This window comes from Etheostoma cragini, chromosome 13 (assembly GCF_013103735.1).
Source record: "Etheostoma cragini isolate CJK2018 chromosome 13, CSU_Ecrag_1.0, whole genome shotgun sequence".
NCBI lineage: Eukaryota > Metazoa > Chordata > Actinopteri > Perciformes > Percidae > Etheostoma > Etheostoma cragini.
Genome location: NC_048419.1, coordinates 18485774 through 18500093, shown reverse-complemented (window position 1 = coordinate 18500093; position 14320 = coordinate 18485774). Strand labels below are relative to the sequence as shown.

The 14320-nt window shown below is 39.4% G+C and overlaps 1 protein-coding gene across 4 annotated transcripts in view; it reads right to left on the bottom strand.

Annotated features, from left to right (window-relative positions):
* Positions 1-755: 755 nt before the first annotated feature.
* The window catches only part of sh3pxd2b (SH3 and PX domains 2B), a 38396-nt gene continuing 24831 nt past the window's right edge, over positions 756-14320 (bottom strand). The window contains exons 6-15 of one of the 4 annotated variants that reach the window (XM_034889120.1): positions 10358-10383; positions 9670-9705; positions 7815-7946; positions 6997-7098; positions 5907-5990; positions 5202-5319; positions 4788-4990; positions 4401-4447; positions 4148-4273; positions 756-4007 (exon numbers count right to left, since the gene is read on the bottom strand). In XM_034889120.1, coding sequence (XP_034745011.1) covers positions 2478-4007; positions 4148-4273; positions 4401-4447; positions 4788-4990; positions 5202-5319; positions 5907-5990; positions 6997-7098; positions 7815-7946; positions 9670-9705; positions 10358-10383 — 2404 coding nt within the window. In that variant the 3' untranslated portion in view covers positions 756-2477. The remainder of the gene's footprint in view (positions 4008-4147; positions 4274-4400; positions 4448-4787; positions 4991-5201; positions 5320-5906; positions 5991-6996; positions 7099-7814; positions 7947-9669; positions 9706-10357; positions 10384-14320) is intronic. The other 3 variants (XM_034889121.1, XM_034889122.1, XM_034889123.1) reach the window with 3 other exon arrangements.

The window sequence follows — 14320 nt, the reverse complement described above, 5'->3', positions numbered from 1 at the left end:
CTGCTGTAAAAAGTCAAAGTATAGTGTGTCATAAAATTGTCATAAAAAATGCCATAGTATAGTGTGCCAATAAAAAAGTCATAAGTCAAAGTATAGTATGTCATAAAAAGTCATAGTATATGTTTACCGCAGCGAGCCAGTGCTCGACTCTGGCCTGTGGTCCTTTGCTGCATGTCGTTCCTCCTCTCTCTCCTCTTTCATGTTTTCAGCTGTCCTCTCAAAATAAAGCCCCGCAAATGCCTAAAAACAAATAATCAAAAATGCCATGAAAACTCAAACTATAGTTTGCTTAAAAAATATCATAAGAAAAGTCATAAAGAAGTATAGTACTATATTTGTAATGAAAAATGCCAAAAATGTGTAGTAGACATTAGTTTGCCATACAAAGGTCATAGTATAGTATGCTATATAAATGTCATAAAACCTCGTAGTATAGTTAAAATAAGATTCAGACCTGAAAGACACTGGCCCGTTAAGTAGCTCCATAGTGCTAGTAGTGGTTAAAAACTCTACAAGGTACCTTTAAATATAAAAATATTGATTAGTGCAACAATAAAAAACATTTAACCAGTTTTTGACTTCTTTAAAAAAACAGTAATAGATAAATAACCCCAAAAAACATAACAGCAGTGAACATTTGTCCAGGGACCTTCGATATACCAAATCAGACACAGTATGACAGCTGAAGTGAAAATCTGAAACTTTTATTGACTTAAGTAAAAGTAGATTCAATGTAATGAAAAATACATAGCAAAAAAGTAAATAAGATTACAATACTGAAATGATGACACCATCAATCCATACATTTGCCTTACACTGTGCTGTACCTTCCTGCCTTTTGTCCTCATAAAATAAACCACAACAACACACTTTCTTTTTTCTTTGTTGGTAACTTACTGTCTTTTTTCGATAAAACATGGGTGGAAGGTGGAATAATATTGTAGCAACTAGAAGCAGTGTTAGCTTGTAGCCTTGTCTGATTGTTTAGATAACCACAAATGCACAATTTCTATTCTAACTTTGCTTATTTATTAAGTAAACCTAACATTTCAATGATAAATGTATAGCAGACAATCATTTGTGGACCACTTGGTGTGAAATAAGCAGACACTTTTTAGTTTTCTTTTGACAGAAAAACAAAACAGCAACCGTCTGTGTTTTTTCTAATTAGATAATCCCGTAAAATCAACCAGCTTTACAGCACAGAGTAAAATACCAGACAGATGGACCGTCAAAGAAAAAGTGACAACAGATAAGATATGCCTCATCATTTCTGTACAATAAAAAATAATTAACTATACTGACCATGCTTGAAACCAGTCAAGCATTAATGTCAATGATTATGTTTATACAATGGTCATACTTTGCTGTTATTTGAGCTCCAAACCTAACTGTAAATGTTTGCACAATTCACTGTAGATGGCTTATTTCTTAGGTAAGACATCTGGTACAGATATGCAGATGTTCTGTGCAAGTCACATGACACACTTCTTAGTTTAGCGTATGAGATAACAAAATTATGTTAAAAAATACTTTGGGTGCTTCTTTTCAACTTGTCAGTTTTGAAGTTCTAGCCTCATCTTTACATTGGTGGATAGTTGTTAGAGTGAGTATAAAAAAAAAATCATAGCTAATGAACCTAAGAAATTAAAAGCACTGTGGCCTTCTTTCACTTCCTTTAGCATGTGCAAACCTTAGAATTATTTAATATAAAATGACTGAAAAAGTGCACATCTGTTACAAGTCGCTGCAACAATAATTATGCAGTCAACAAAGAAAAGCATTACAAGAGCACAAAGAAGAATTTGCATGTTTCTTGTATAACAAACAGCACTTCTACTTGGCAAAGAACTCTCTTTTAGTAATTTCTAATAGCACTTGAAAGTCCAGATGTAGACATTGAACTCCCCTGGTAAGTTCATGTGCATGTGTCTACTGTTGGATTTGAACATCAAGTGTTTTCCCCCTTTAATGTTGGGTTTTGATTTTCAGTTCATGGTTTTTCAAGATTCCAACAAGTACTACAGTATGTCTACAGTTGCATACAGTTAATCAATCACTGAAGCACTTTGCATATAATATAGAGGCAGCATATCATAGAAGGCAAGGGTGGAGATACATTTAGAACTGTTCTACTAAGTAACTACTAAGTAATGGCAGGACTGACACAGGCTGCGACTCCTGTAGCATATGGCAATGATAGCAAAAAACGTCTTTCATGTAAAATTAAGATAAAAAACAAAACAAAAACGTAAACATCACAAGACCCAACAAGGTCATTTGTTATTGCTGGTTCAGTTTAGGTAGAATATTCTTATCAAAATGCAACATAACAAAAATGGGTCACTTAAAAAAACAAAAGATACCTATAAATAAAACAAAATGCTATCTAGTTACAAAGTACATATGTTTTGTTCATTTAAATCATTATTTTGTTTCTTTATTCATATGGCAATGGTATTGAGAGCACATTCACACTAAGGTTTCTTGCTCAGGTAATTTGAAGGGATCCAGCTCTCAACTTCTTGTCCTGCTTTCTTACAGAACCACCAGCCGCTGCTGTTTTTTTCCATCACCTCAAACACCGTGCCCACCTTAAAGCTGGATGTCTGGTCATCCCCTTCAAAGTCCGCCACAGCTAGATACAGCTCATCCTTACTTGGCTCCATGAGTAAAGGTGGAAGCTTGTCCTTGGGCGGGCCCGGCTTCTCACTCTTCAACTGTGGCTTGGGAGGAACCGGGACTTTATTGACTTTGGGCTCTTCTTTCTCTTTGTTTGGAGGTGCCTGAACAAACCCTTTGGGTTTAGGGGGAGGGGGTCTGCTGAGTTGGGGTGGGGGGCTCTTGGGAATGTCCTGGGTTTCTCTGAGAGCAGGTGGAGGTTTGAGCTCAATTGGGCTGGACGGGTCGGTCTTCTTTGGAGGAGGAGGTCTCCTTGGACCCATGATGGGGGGTCTCTGTGGGGGTTCCTTCTGGGGAGGCACTGCTGGTTTTGCAGTTGTTGTTGAGCTCTCCTGTCTATGACCATTAATGTGTTTTGGGGGGAGTTTTGGCTCGTCGCAGTGCTTACCATTGTTAAGAGTAGGGATATGGATGGGGGGAGAGCTACAGGAACTATTTACTGCTGTTGAGGTGCCATTCTGATGGTTTACCTCAGCTGATGCAGAGCCAGGATCCGCTGGTTTCGATGGCCTCAGCTTGCTTCTCAGGTTGGTGATGTCTAGTTTGTTCTCTGGCGGATAATCTGGCTTGGCAGCAGGAACAGGTTTAGGTCGGAGCACTGGCTTAGGCTTCATAAACACAGCTGGGCCAGCTGCCTCTGGTTTCTCCTCCTGCACTTCTGGTTTGGGTTTTGGTGGCTGCTTGGGCACAGGTTTCAGATTGAACTTCTTCACCTCTTTGGCAGAGATCTTGTGGCCACATTCAAGACCCATCTCATTCCTCAGGTGAAGAGCTTTGCTCTTATCTTCCTTCTTGGGCTCTGGTGGTTTGTCCTGTTTGAAGGGGACTGCTTTGGGTGGAACCATTGGCATAATGACCCCAGGAGCCGGGGGTTTTGGAGGCAAAGGTTTGGAATGATCAGCCCTTGGTTTTTCTGATACTTCCAAATCAAAGCTCTTATTAATGGACTCCCTTCGAGGTGGCAGAGCTGGTTTATCCTCGACTGGAGGGGTGGCTGGAGCTGGAGGTAAAGGTACACTGAAGGGAAGGGCCCCCTTGCTGGCACTGGACTTCCAATCTCTCAGCTTGGGCCGAGCACAGGAGTCAGGGGCCAATGTTGGCTCATCTGGTAAAGGCTTGGACCAGCTGTCATCTGCGCCTGAAACATTTGAAGAACAACCATCTTCCAGTCCCAGCTTCTCCATCTCATTGGGCAGAGGGGCAAGGAAATTAGGTCGCACGGCATTACTGGTCTTCTTGTACTTGTCAATAAAGGTGGCAGGGGCCCAGCCCTCTTTGTCATCTATCTGGATGTACCACCAACCACCATTATTCTTCTCAATCACCTGGTAGGTAAAAAGGAGTCATTTTATTTTAATGTATTACTTTAAAATTCATGACGGAAATAAATTAAAAGACAAAATCTACCAAATGTTAACTATATTATTACTTATCTCACTACAACTTTAGGAAGTGCCTGACCCACCTCAACTTTGACTCCGGCTTGGAAGCTAATACCATCAGGGATGATGGTCTGGAAGTCTGCTATGGTGTAGAACTCTTCTTCAACCTGAGGAGGAACGGGTGGCTTGGGTAGGTTTGTACCACGTGGCTGTGAAATGTGAGAGAGACACAAAGGTTAATTTGATTAAAAACCTTTTGTTAAGAAAAACATAGCCCTTCTACAAACAATAGGAATTCCCAATGTGTCAAACAGAGATTTGAACTGGATCTCTTACAAGGGTCAGATCTCTGCGTGGAGGAGGTCTGTGTCTTGCTCCCACTTCTGTGGAGGGGAAAGACATTAAGAAACCAATCATTTTTGCTGAGTTGTAAACTTGTAAAGCAGTTGTAACATCTAACACATATTTTTATTTTACTTTGTTATTTTTGTTTACTCATTTCACACAGACTTTTATTTGGATTTGGTGTAGAATACTGGTTCAGCTGACTACGGCTGGGCAATTAGACTGTAGTCTAACACAATTCACTACAATATCAAATAGATATAGGCTTTATCACTACATCCACATGAAAAGTTTAGTTTACTTTTAGAGTATGTTGAGTAGGTTGGCATTATGTATAATTATTTTGCCTGACGGTTAAAAGACTTGGAATTCACTTACTACTTTTGTCAGAAAAAAATGAGAGTCGGTTTTCTTTTTGGCCATTGTCTCGGTTTTCTTTGGCTGCATTGTTTTGCTGGTTCTGTTTAGAAACCCCATCTAGGTCATTGGTGCTGGCATGAGCAGCAGCGCCCTGCTTCTGGCCTTGGATGTCAGTCTTCTTAAGGTAGGAGGCTGGGGCCCAGCCCTCACGTCCCTGGTACCTGATTGGAGAAGAAATGTACAATCAGTGGCTTCAGGTGAGAACACTGAGTTGGGTCCCCCGTCCCCCCCACATTTTTATATGGAATCTGACAATCTGTCAAATCATGTTTTTAAACACATTTACTTGTCTCTTTAGTAAATACAGATTTTTTGTTTTTGTTTTGCTTATGATATTCACTTTTCCAGAGTTAGTGTCATTGATATTATTACCTGATCTTCCACCAACCCTCCAGGTTCTTCTGAATCACCTCAACAACCATGCCTCTCTCCAGGTCAATCTCATCCTGGTCTCTGGCCGAGTACGGGTAAATCACTGAATACTTCTCCTCTGGCGTCATAAAAAGACAATATTGATAAATATAAGGACGTATTGCTTGTTTTAAAGTTTACTGGTCCACGAATAGGGGAACACAAATTAACTGTGTGTAGCGTAGTGTTTGCATTTATGAAATTGCTTAAACTTGTTTCTTGCAAGTTCTTTTAATTTTCCATGACAAAACTCGCCCTATGTAATGCAGGATGATATACTGTTATTTTTACATAAGTGCATTGGCTTTATGCATTAGCTAACTGATTTGAATAGAGCAAGGCTTGAGCAGCATCTTGGGGAGTGAGAAGATGTGAGATACACACGTGCAACACACAAAACACATAAATCCTCTATAAATGTTGACCACAAACAGGACAAAGTTGTTACTGTACTAGAAAGGCAGCCATTTCTACTATTCTGTTTTTTATTTATCTTGGATTAAAAAAAATACACAATCAACTCGTCATGCAAGGACTTAATTCACATGCTTGGATCTCTCATGCAACAAACATGTCATGCATACGCATGGACAAACACATGCACACAGTTGTGCATGTGCACACACACAATTTAGAATAGGGGGAGAAGAAAGACGTGCGCTCCACCTTGCCCAAAACCTGTGCTGAATAGATCCCCTAAAGTTCTGCGACGACCCACGTGCCTTGGCAGTGACCAGAATCTCCGAGGCACTGACATCCCAGCACAGTAAGTGGGGCAAAATAGGAAGTGAATATTACATGTGCCGATCCTAAATCAAAGCATTTTCAGTATTGGTAGGCCTAGCAAAAATCAAAGCTCTACTCCTGGTAGGTCTGATACTGTTTCATCTATTTAGTGACAAATAATCCCTCTACGTCTGTACAGGTTTTATGCTTTTTTTATCAAAGTGTAACAGATTCAATCCATGCAAGATGGAACATTTATTTCCATTTGGATCCCCATTCCAGTCTTAAACCCCATGTGCTGACCTTACCAGGATGTTGGTGTTACTACCATACCTTGCTACTGCCAGAGGGTAGCAAAATTTATAACTTGTTCTTTTAATAGTAATTTTATAGACACTATAGTTCACAATTAATTCTGATCTGTGGGGTGACGTTGGCCCTGAGCATTGTATTGGGACTATGTAATTAAATCTTTCTCATAATTGGAAGACCTGCAGACCGGATGCTGACTAGCATAGGGACAACTGGACCATGCTTTATTGGTCATTTATTTATTTCTGTTTTTGTATTGTATTTCTATATGTCTGTGATAATGTCAATGAATCTCTACTTCCACGGCTTGGAGGGATGACCTGCCCAACAAAGACAGGGCAGCCAGCTCAATGTCCACTGTTAAACCATATCCTTCTGAGGCTTGCCAAGACTTGAAAAATGGTCTATAATTTGCAAATAGGCTGGGCACCCTTCTTTACTTCGTAGGGCTCATACCATGTGCTGTAGTCTGTCATTACAGTACCATTCTTTTAACATCTACATTGCGCTTTTTATGGAATCTCAACCACAACAGGAAGACAACAGTACAAAACAATTTTGTCAAAATTGCATACAAATTAGGATTCATTATTCAAAGGGTAACATATAACTTACAGACAGTCGGGTTTTAGAGTAAATGCCAAATTGCCTCTTTGCATTATAAAATTTTCCTTTAGGGAAATCTGAAACAACAACCAAGATAGAAAGCTTTATGTACCTTCTTCCCCTGGAAGACTGAAGTCATCCGGGTCATCCTGTGCTTCAAGGCAGGTGGCAGGGACCCAGCCCTGGGCATCGTCTGAGCTAACAAACCACCACCCTGAACGAGAAGAATATAAACACACTGACATATTGACACATAACGCATTGACATCTACAGTGAGTTCTATTCATTTGAAGTATGTCATTGTTCATTGAGAACCCATTATTGACATGCATGACGGATGTGTATTATTTCAATTTCATATTCCATTTAACAGGAAAAAAGTACCCACATACTTGTTACACACAAGTCAAATTGAACCAATGAACCAATCGCAAACTCGCTTATCCACCCGTTGGCGGATTTAACACAATGACGATAGAGAAGCAAGGCGAGCAGCTTTTTGTTTACATTCAACATGGCGGCCACCAAAGGGCAGCAACCCCTTGATGCCGTTGTCTGGAAAGTACGTCACCTGCATCATTGGTCTGATTGGTTGAAGGACTTTCCAATTGAGTCATTTAAACTATGCCCGTTGATCACGCCTCTTGTGCAGTAGTAAATACAGAGCATACTCCCCAGACTCTCTAATGCTCCCTTTCAAAAGATTGAGCTTGGTCTCATTTCATGTATTCATTCGAGGTACGTTAAAATCTCCTTATCGGTCGACACCATCGAGTTTAGCATCTTAGTCAAAGGCACCACAGCTGTCAACTGAAGCTACAGATGTTTCCGATTTTGTTTTGTTGTTTTCCATCTTTTTTGAGCAATCTTTGCACAATCTGAAATACTTTGAAAGTAATGAAAAAATAACCTAGATACAAAGAACTTACCAGACTCATTTTTCTCAATGACTTCCACCACCTGACCCACGTGCAAGCTGACTTCAGAGCTCTCCTGTTTCTCATAGTCTGTTACTGCCACATACTGGTCAAGGAGTAGAGGGTCTGCCGAGGTGGAATCTCCTATTAAGAGGAACGAATCAAAAGGCTCATTTAGCTCTCTTTTCCCTTTCTGCTCATTGTTACGCAGGCTTAGGATTAAATCTCAATAATGTAAAAAATAAGCCTCCACTTATAACCCTCTGCTTTTCAGTAAGAATAATTGTTAATATGTGCTTATGTGATATTAAATAATGTCCATGAACGTGAGATTGCAAGACTGCATCTGTGTGCATGTGAGGAATTGACCTTTAAAATGTCGGATTTTACACACACTTTAACTGAATTAAAGCAGTTTCTTTATAAAAGAGCCAAAACGCATAGAATGAGTAAACTACTCATTTTTGATGAACTGCCTTGAATAATTCAAAGGTCAAAATGTCTGCAAAAGCTTTTGAGTTAAAAGGTTTAAGTGAGAGGAAGCTTATTTAGAGTATGGAGATTCACCAAGACATAAAAGGAGGATGTAGCAGATGTGATTGGAGAGATGGAATTAGGGAAACTGACAGAGGAATAATGGGAGATTTAACAAATGAGAGTGAAAGGTTAGGATTTAGTGTAGAGGGTTAAGTCAATCATCAACATGGCTGTGACTTCCACACAGAAACAAACCAGCACCACCTTAGACCTGCCACCAATGTTAGCACCAAGGAAGCCTGAGAAAATCTACTTTACCCACGTGACGGCTCACAATACAACCAGTAGCACAAATTTATATCACAATTGCTCATTTCTCTTGGTTTATGTTCTTTAAAAGCGTGTCCACAGCCAACTCTGATAGATGCAATTGACTTTACATGTAAAAATGAAATAAAAACAAATTACCTTTTGGCTGATACATAGTGTGGCAATGCAAGTGCAGGAATGGTTAAGGGACATTAAAATCTGTCTTAGCATCCAAATAACTGACAGTGCTGATTGGACACATATTAAACAAAACATGTTGCTATCACACAGGCGGACAGAAAATCTGAAAAAGTACAGATGTGGTCAAATTCTAATTAAATGGTTCTTAAAAACAACATAAAAACTCTTTCCATGCACATCCTTTAGTAAACAGCTGCTTTTAATTTACCTGCAACGGTTTCTTAATTTGAGACATTTTAAGATTAGTATTGCCTTTTCAGGTTGGGCCAACCACAGTTAGCTCAAAAATTAGCTAAAAATATATAATATGCATTTGAATTGACAAATTGGATGAAACCTATGTCATGAAAATAATTCTTGCCAAAAGCAGATGGATGCGGCAGTTTAATTTGAACTTGGAAGATTGGCTGGAGTAACAAACTGACCCAAGTTACTCAGGTTAACTTTTGAATAACTGGTTAACTTTCATAATACACAAAAGGGCTCTTTAGTTTCAACTATTTACATCTAACTCCGTGACAACACTTTTGCTTATTGGGCTTTAAGACTTTCACATGACCTCGATCTCCCTGATTTGCCTGATGCTGAATTGTAACAATACACAGTAAAGCCCTCTCATGTAGGCGCACAGTTAAATGCCATTATCGTCTTTTCTACTGTGTCCCGATGCAACATGCCTAAATACAACCAATAACACAGGGTCTGAAGATCTGCAACTACTGTATATAATATGCTTCCTTTACAAAACTATTCAAGCCCCATGCCGTCTACAGAGCCACGTCCCACCTGCCCAGGCCAAGGGAGGAGGGGGGGAAGGGGGGGTAGGCCACTAGCAACCTGCTGGGTCACACACACAGCATCACGACCAAGTGTTTACTACCTCGCTTTAGGAAAGTAGACGCTCGCTCCACAATCCCTAATGGAAAAGAAAATGAATGGAAAAGAAAACTAAAAAAAATGGATTACATGGATGCAACTTAAGAATATCAGATGAATGGGGAGAAGAGAGATAAATTAAAAAGAAACATTCAAACAATGGCAAAAGAGGTTTCTATAACAGTCAACTCCAGGAAAACATATACAGAGTATAGACTTTGCTCCAGAAACAAAACAATTCAGGCTGGTGGAAAATATTGTTTTTTTTACCTGTGCAAAACTCTTTGGCCACTAGATGGCGATACTGTTATATTTTACAATACAGATTAATTGCAAGAGACTTGAATTCGTAATACAAAGATATAAAAGAAAGTGGAGTCCAATCCAATCTTCTCATTACTATGTTTTGCGTCTTTTGCTGTCTTGTTTTTATTTACCAAAATGTTGTCTTGCTATTGTGTGGCCCCACTGTTTAGCTCTGTTTTATTGACCTCTGGATATCCTGCTTTTGCCTTGATTTGTCGGTAAAAGCACTTTGTAAACCATGTTTTTAAAGGGGCTATATAAATAAAGTTATTATTATTATTATTAAAGACATTCAATCTGATTCTAATTCCCCACCCCCTTCTTTTTCCAACGACAAAAAACACACCTTTCGAGCCTACTTAACCTCATTTTTAGCTTTGTCTTACCTGATTTCTTCTTTCCAATGGGTTCTCTGTTAAAAAAAGAGGAGATCATCACATTAATACTAGGAAATATTTAATCAGTTTGCAGAGCTGAAGAGACATTCCTGATTTAAAACTTGTATTATCAATAGGCATACAAGTTCACATCATCTCATGGTTGTCACATCCAACAACTTGAAAAAAGATAAGACAGCGGCCCTAAATATCAAATCAGACTCATTACTTTCAGTGATTCTGTATCTTTTAACATTACGTTGCATGATGAATGGCCCTTTTAAAGAAGGAAAATGTTTAGTCTTGTGTTCCAAGATGTTTGGTTACTACTGCTATTGCTACCAATACCATCTCTTATTATTTATGTTTTCAGTTATCAATTTTGCACGCCAAACTGGCCCTCATTCGGTGTTTTTTAATAAACTTTGAATTGTTTTAATTTAAATCAGATTTTGAATTGTTTTATTTGATTTTTAGGTCGTAAGGGTGCCAAAGCACAACACTTACTTCATAACTTCATAACACTTACTAAAAGCTTAAATTAAAATTGCTAAAATGAATGATACCTTTATAGATCGGTTAATATGCTACAGACACATGGGAAAAGGATCCGCCTCCCTGATGGAGGCCTTTGTGAATAATGATCCTCTCGTTGAGGCTTATGTTAAATTCAATGCAGCATCAGCTATGTCTGCTTTAGACATTAGCCGGATAAATAGACCATCACTCCACAGCAGCATTCAGGATTCAATGTCCAGATGCCCGGAAAGTCAATGGTGGCTAACGCTTACTCTCAGTCTCAGTCTCTCTCTTTCAAAATATTACTATCTTACTTTATGTTACTTTCTCTCTGTCTCTCTTTATCTAAATATAATTATCTTAATGGCCTTCCATCACCTTCCATTTTCCATCTTGCATCTTCTGTGTCTCCCTTGTTAATTTTCCTTGGCCACTACTTCCTCTTCGTTTCCCTGCGTCAACGTGAATGCTCTCAGCCACATAAAGCATTGTCCGATCAGCAGAGCTGTTAATTGCGGAGGCTTAAGTCTTAATAAATCTATACCCATAAGCATGTCCATTAATGCACTATAAAAAGATATCCCTGTTCTAGCCAACCAAATCAGTAGCAATGATCTGGATTAAAATGAAGCAAGACTATGTCTGTGCTTTGTTTGCTTGTTTTGAACCGAGGTGAAACCAGGGTCACATAATGCACCGGATGTAACCATCGACCCTGGATCCTTAATATGATTATTTTATGACTGTAACAAGTTTAGAGTCTCAAATCTCCCTCTCATACATTTACATGTTACTCTGAGGCTAGTTAGACAAAAAACAAAAACATGGGCCCAACTTCAACTTCAACTTTCATGTAAAAATTCACCTCAAGCAGCCATGATTGAGTAATGGCAGCGGGGGAATCGTGAGAACACACTTTACAGGATTGCTGTTATAGAAAGACGCAATGTGACGTATTGACTCTGATTCTTGCAGACACATTAAAATAAAAGCTATAACAGTTCTACACCTGGAGCCAAAACTGAATACAGTAAACTGGTGGCACTCATACAATATTGATTTAAATAGTGAATGAAACCCCTCCTCTCATCCCTACCCTTCCTTTCTGTACCTCAACCCATCCCTTCTTCTCCTCCTGTCCTTGTTGCATATGGCCTGCTCTTCATTCTTTCCATCCAGCTCTTATTCCATCTTGATCCACCATCTAGTTGTATTATCTATTCATGTAAACACTCCCTTTCGTGTCCTTTTCAGCTTCTCTTCTCACTTTGCTGCTCTTAAGGAGAAAGTCTAAGATGTCCCTCTCAGTGCAGTAGATTTATAGGTCATGATAAATCTTCTCCCGCATTGGCTGCTGTGTCTGTACACCAGCCCTGTTGTCAGTCAGCCAGACGACAGGCTGCACCAGCAGAAAGCAGTAATCCAATTCAATGAAGACAAACCAAGGTCTTTCCTATATTCAGTCGCCTCAAGCAAATGCCTCCCCTCTTCCTGCCACTTCCAACACATCCTTGGGGTGTGTTGGAAGGAGTAAGGAGGTAAGTGTCCTTGGCAACCACCTCTGATTGGAATCATACAACTAGTAGACAGCTACTAGAGAGTGAAAAGTTTCTTTGCTGCGAACTGACTGAAAGACATGGAAATACATCTGTCTTTGCAATGTTTTATGATGCCAGAGGTGGAAGAGGAATTCAGATTCTTTAATGAAGTAGCACAAACCATAATGTAAAACAACTCAATTAGAAATAAAGGTCTGAGCAATACACCGAACTCAGTTACCCACCTGTATGCAACAGAGAGCACACTTCAAAGTGACATTCAATCCATTCACATTACAGATGAAAATATGGCAAGCTGGTGCAAGCACCAATTTCATATCCAACCCCCATTACAGCAATTGTCCTTGAGCAAGAACCCCCTGCAGCTTGCGCAGTGAATGTCACTTCTGGTAATTTTCCAATTACTAACAATATGAATGGACATATTGTACCGCCTTTCACAAGATTTGTTAGTAATTACATTACATAATGTCATTTGCTATCTAAATAAAATATGAAGCCACCATGGATAGAATTGCTAAATTCTCCCTGTGTAGTATCAAAAGCATACTTTGGCATTCAGGAAATTTGAAAGAGGCTATAATCATAAAAATTCTATACACTTTTGGGTAAAATGCAGCAGGAGCTACAGCATTAAAAAGTGGAGAAACATTTTGCAATTTCACTGGCTCAGCAGTTTTACGGATTTAAAATATCAAGGTGATTGTAGAGGACAACTGGTACATTATTATACAACTGTAGTATACTGATATCAGTAGATTTTTTGAATGTGGTTTTATTGGACACTATTTTCCCACAATGCACATTAGGACTGCCCCTTATAAGTCAATTTGTCGAATTTTTTTTAATGATTAAGATGGCTCAGACTCGTGCTGAATGATTTATTTCCAAGAAGCTTATGAGCACATTTATGGTAAACAAAACATTTAAAGTGGTGCTTTTGCATTATTCTTTGTAAGAAAAACTGAGTTTTAAAGATGGTAAATGGACTGCAACTATACTGCGCTTTTCTAGTCTTAACGACCAGTCAAAGCGCACTGATTTGCCGAATAAATCAACAAACCGATTAGGCGACAAAATTATTGAGTGTTTCTTTAGTCGAGAACAGGCATGATGCAAACAACATAATACTGATCTGACAGCTCAAGGGACATCTCCCTCTTCCTGGTAGTGGTACAAAATGATTAAGTCAATTCATTTCTCTATGGTAACCAAAAACAGTGCACAGTTATGTGCAACTTTTCAAAGCAGTATAGTTGTACAATATCAGGTAGGAGAGACAAAAAACCCAACTCTCTTTACGCACCAGCTACTGCTGGCCCTACATCCAATCCCAGCGTACATCACAGGACTTATTAACTCAATTTCCTGCAGACTGAGGCAACGTCTCAACTCCCGATGAAACACATGAGAATGTGATGACAGAGAGATTGCAACTAATAACTGAGATGACAGCTGTCGGTGTAAAATCCATCTTGAGGGTCAAAATGTGAACCTGGCATTATGGTTTCTATGAATCCAGCCACCCGTAACCCTGCTGCCCTGTGCCGATAACCTTACTAACACAACATTTGTAACTGAGGCCCATGTGTGAAGTTATGCGCATGTCAGCATGGCTTGTGTGTGTTGGACGCTGGCATTTATTGCCCGGTGATGTTTTAGTTTTGGCACATAGTAACTGCCAGCACTGGATATGACTCTAATGTGTTGAGTGAGGTTTACAAGAGGCAACAGAGCAGGTCTCCACACCTTTACAGCAACCATGCAGCCTCAGCTGTGTCGAGCCAGGTGGCTGAACTGAGCTGCAGCTACATGCTTTAACACTAGAACTGCCGGGATTCCATAACTACTAGAACTGCCGTGAGCGGTCATTTTGACCGCCAGATTCCAAACT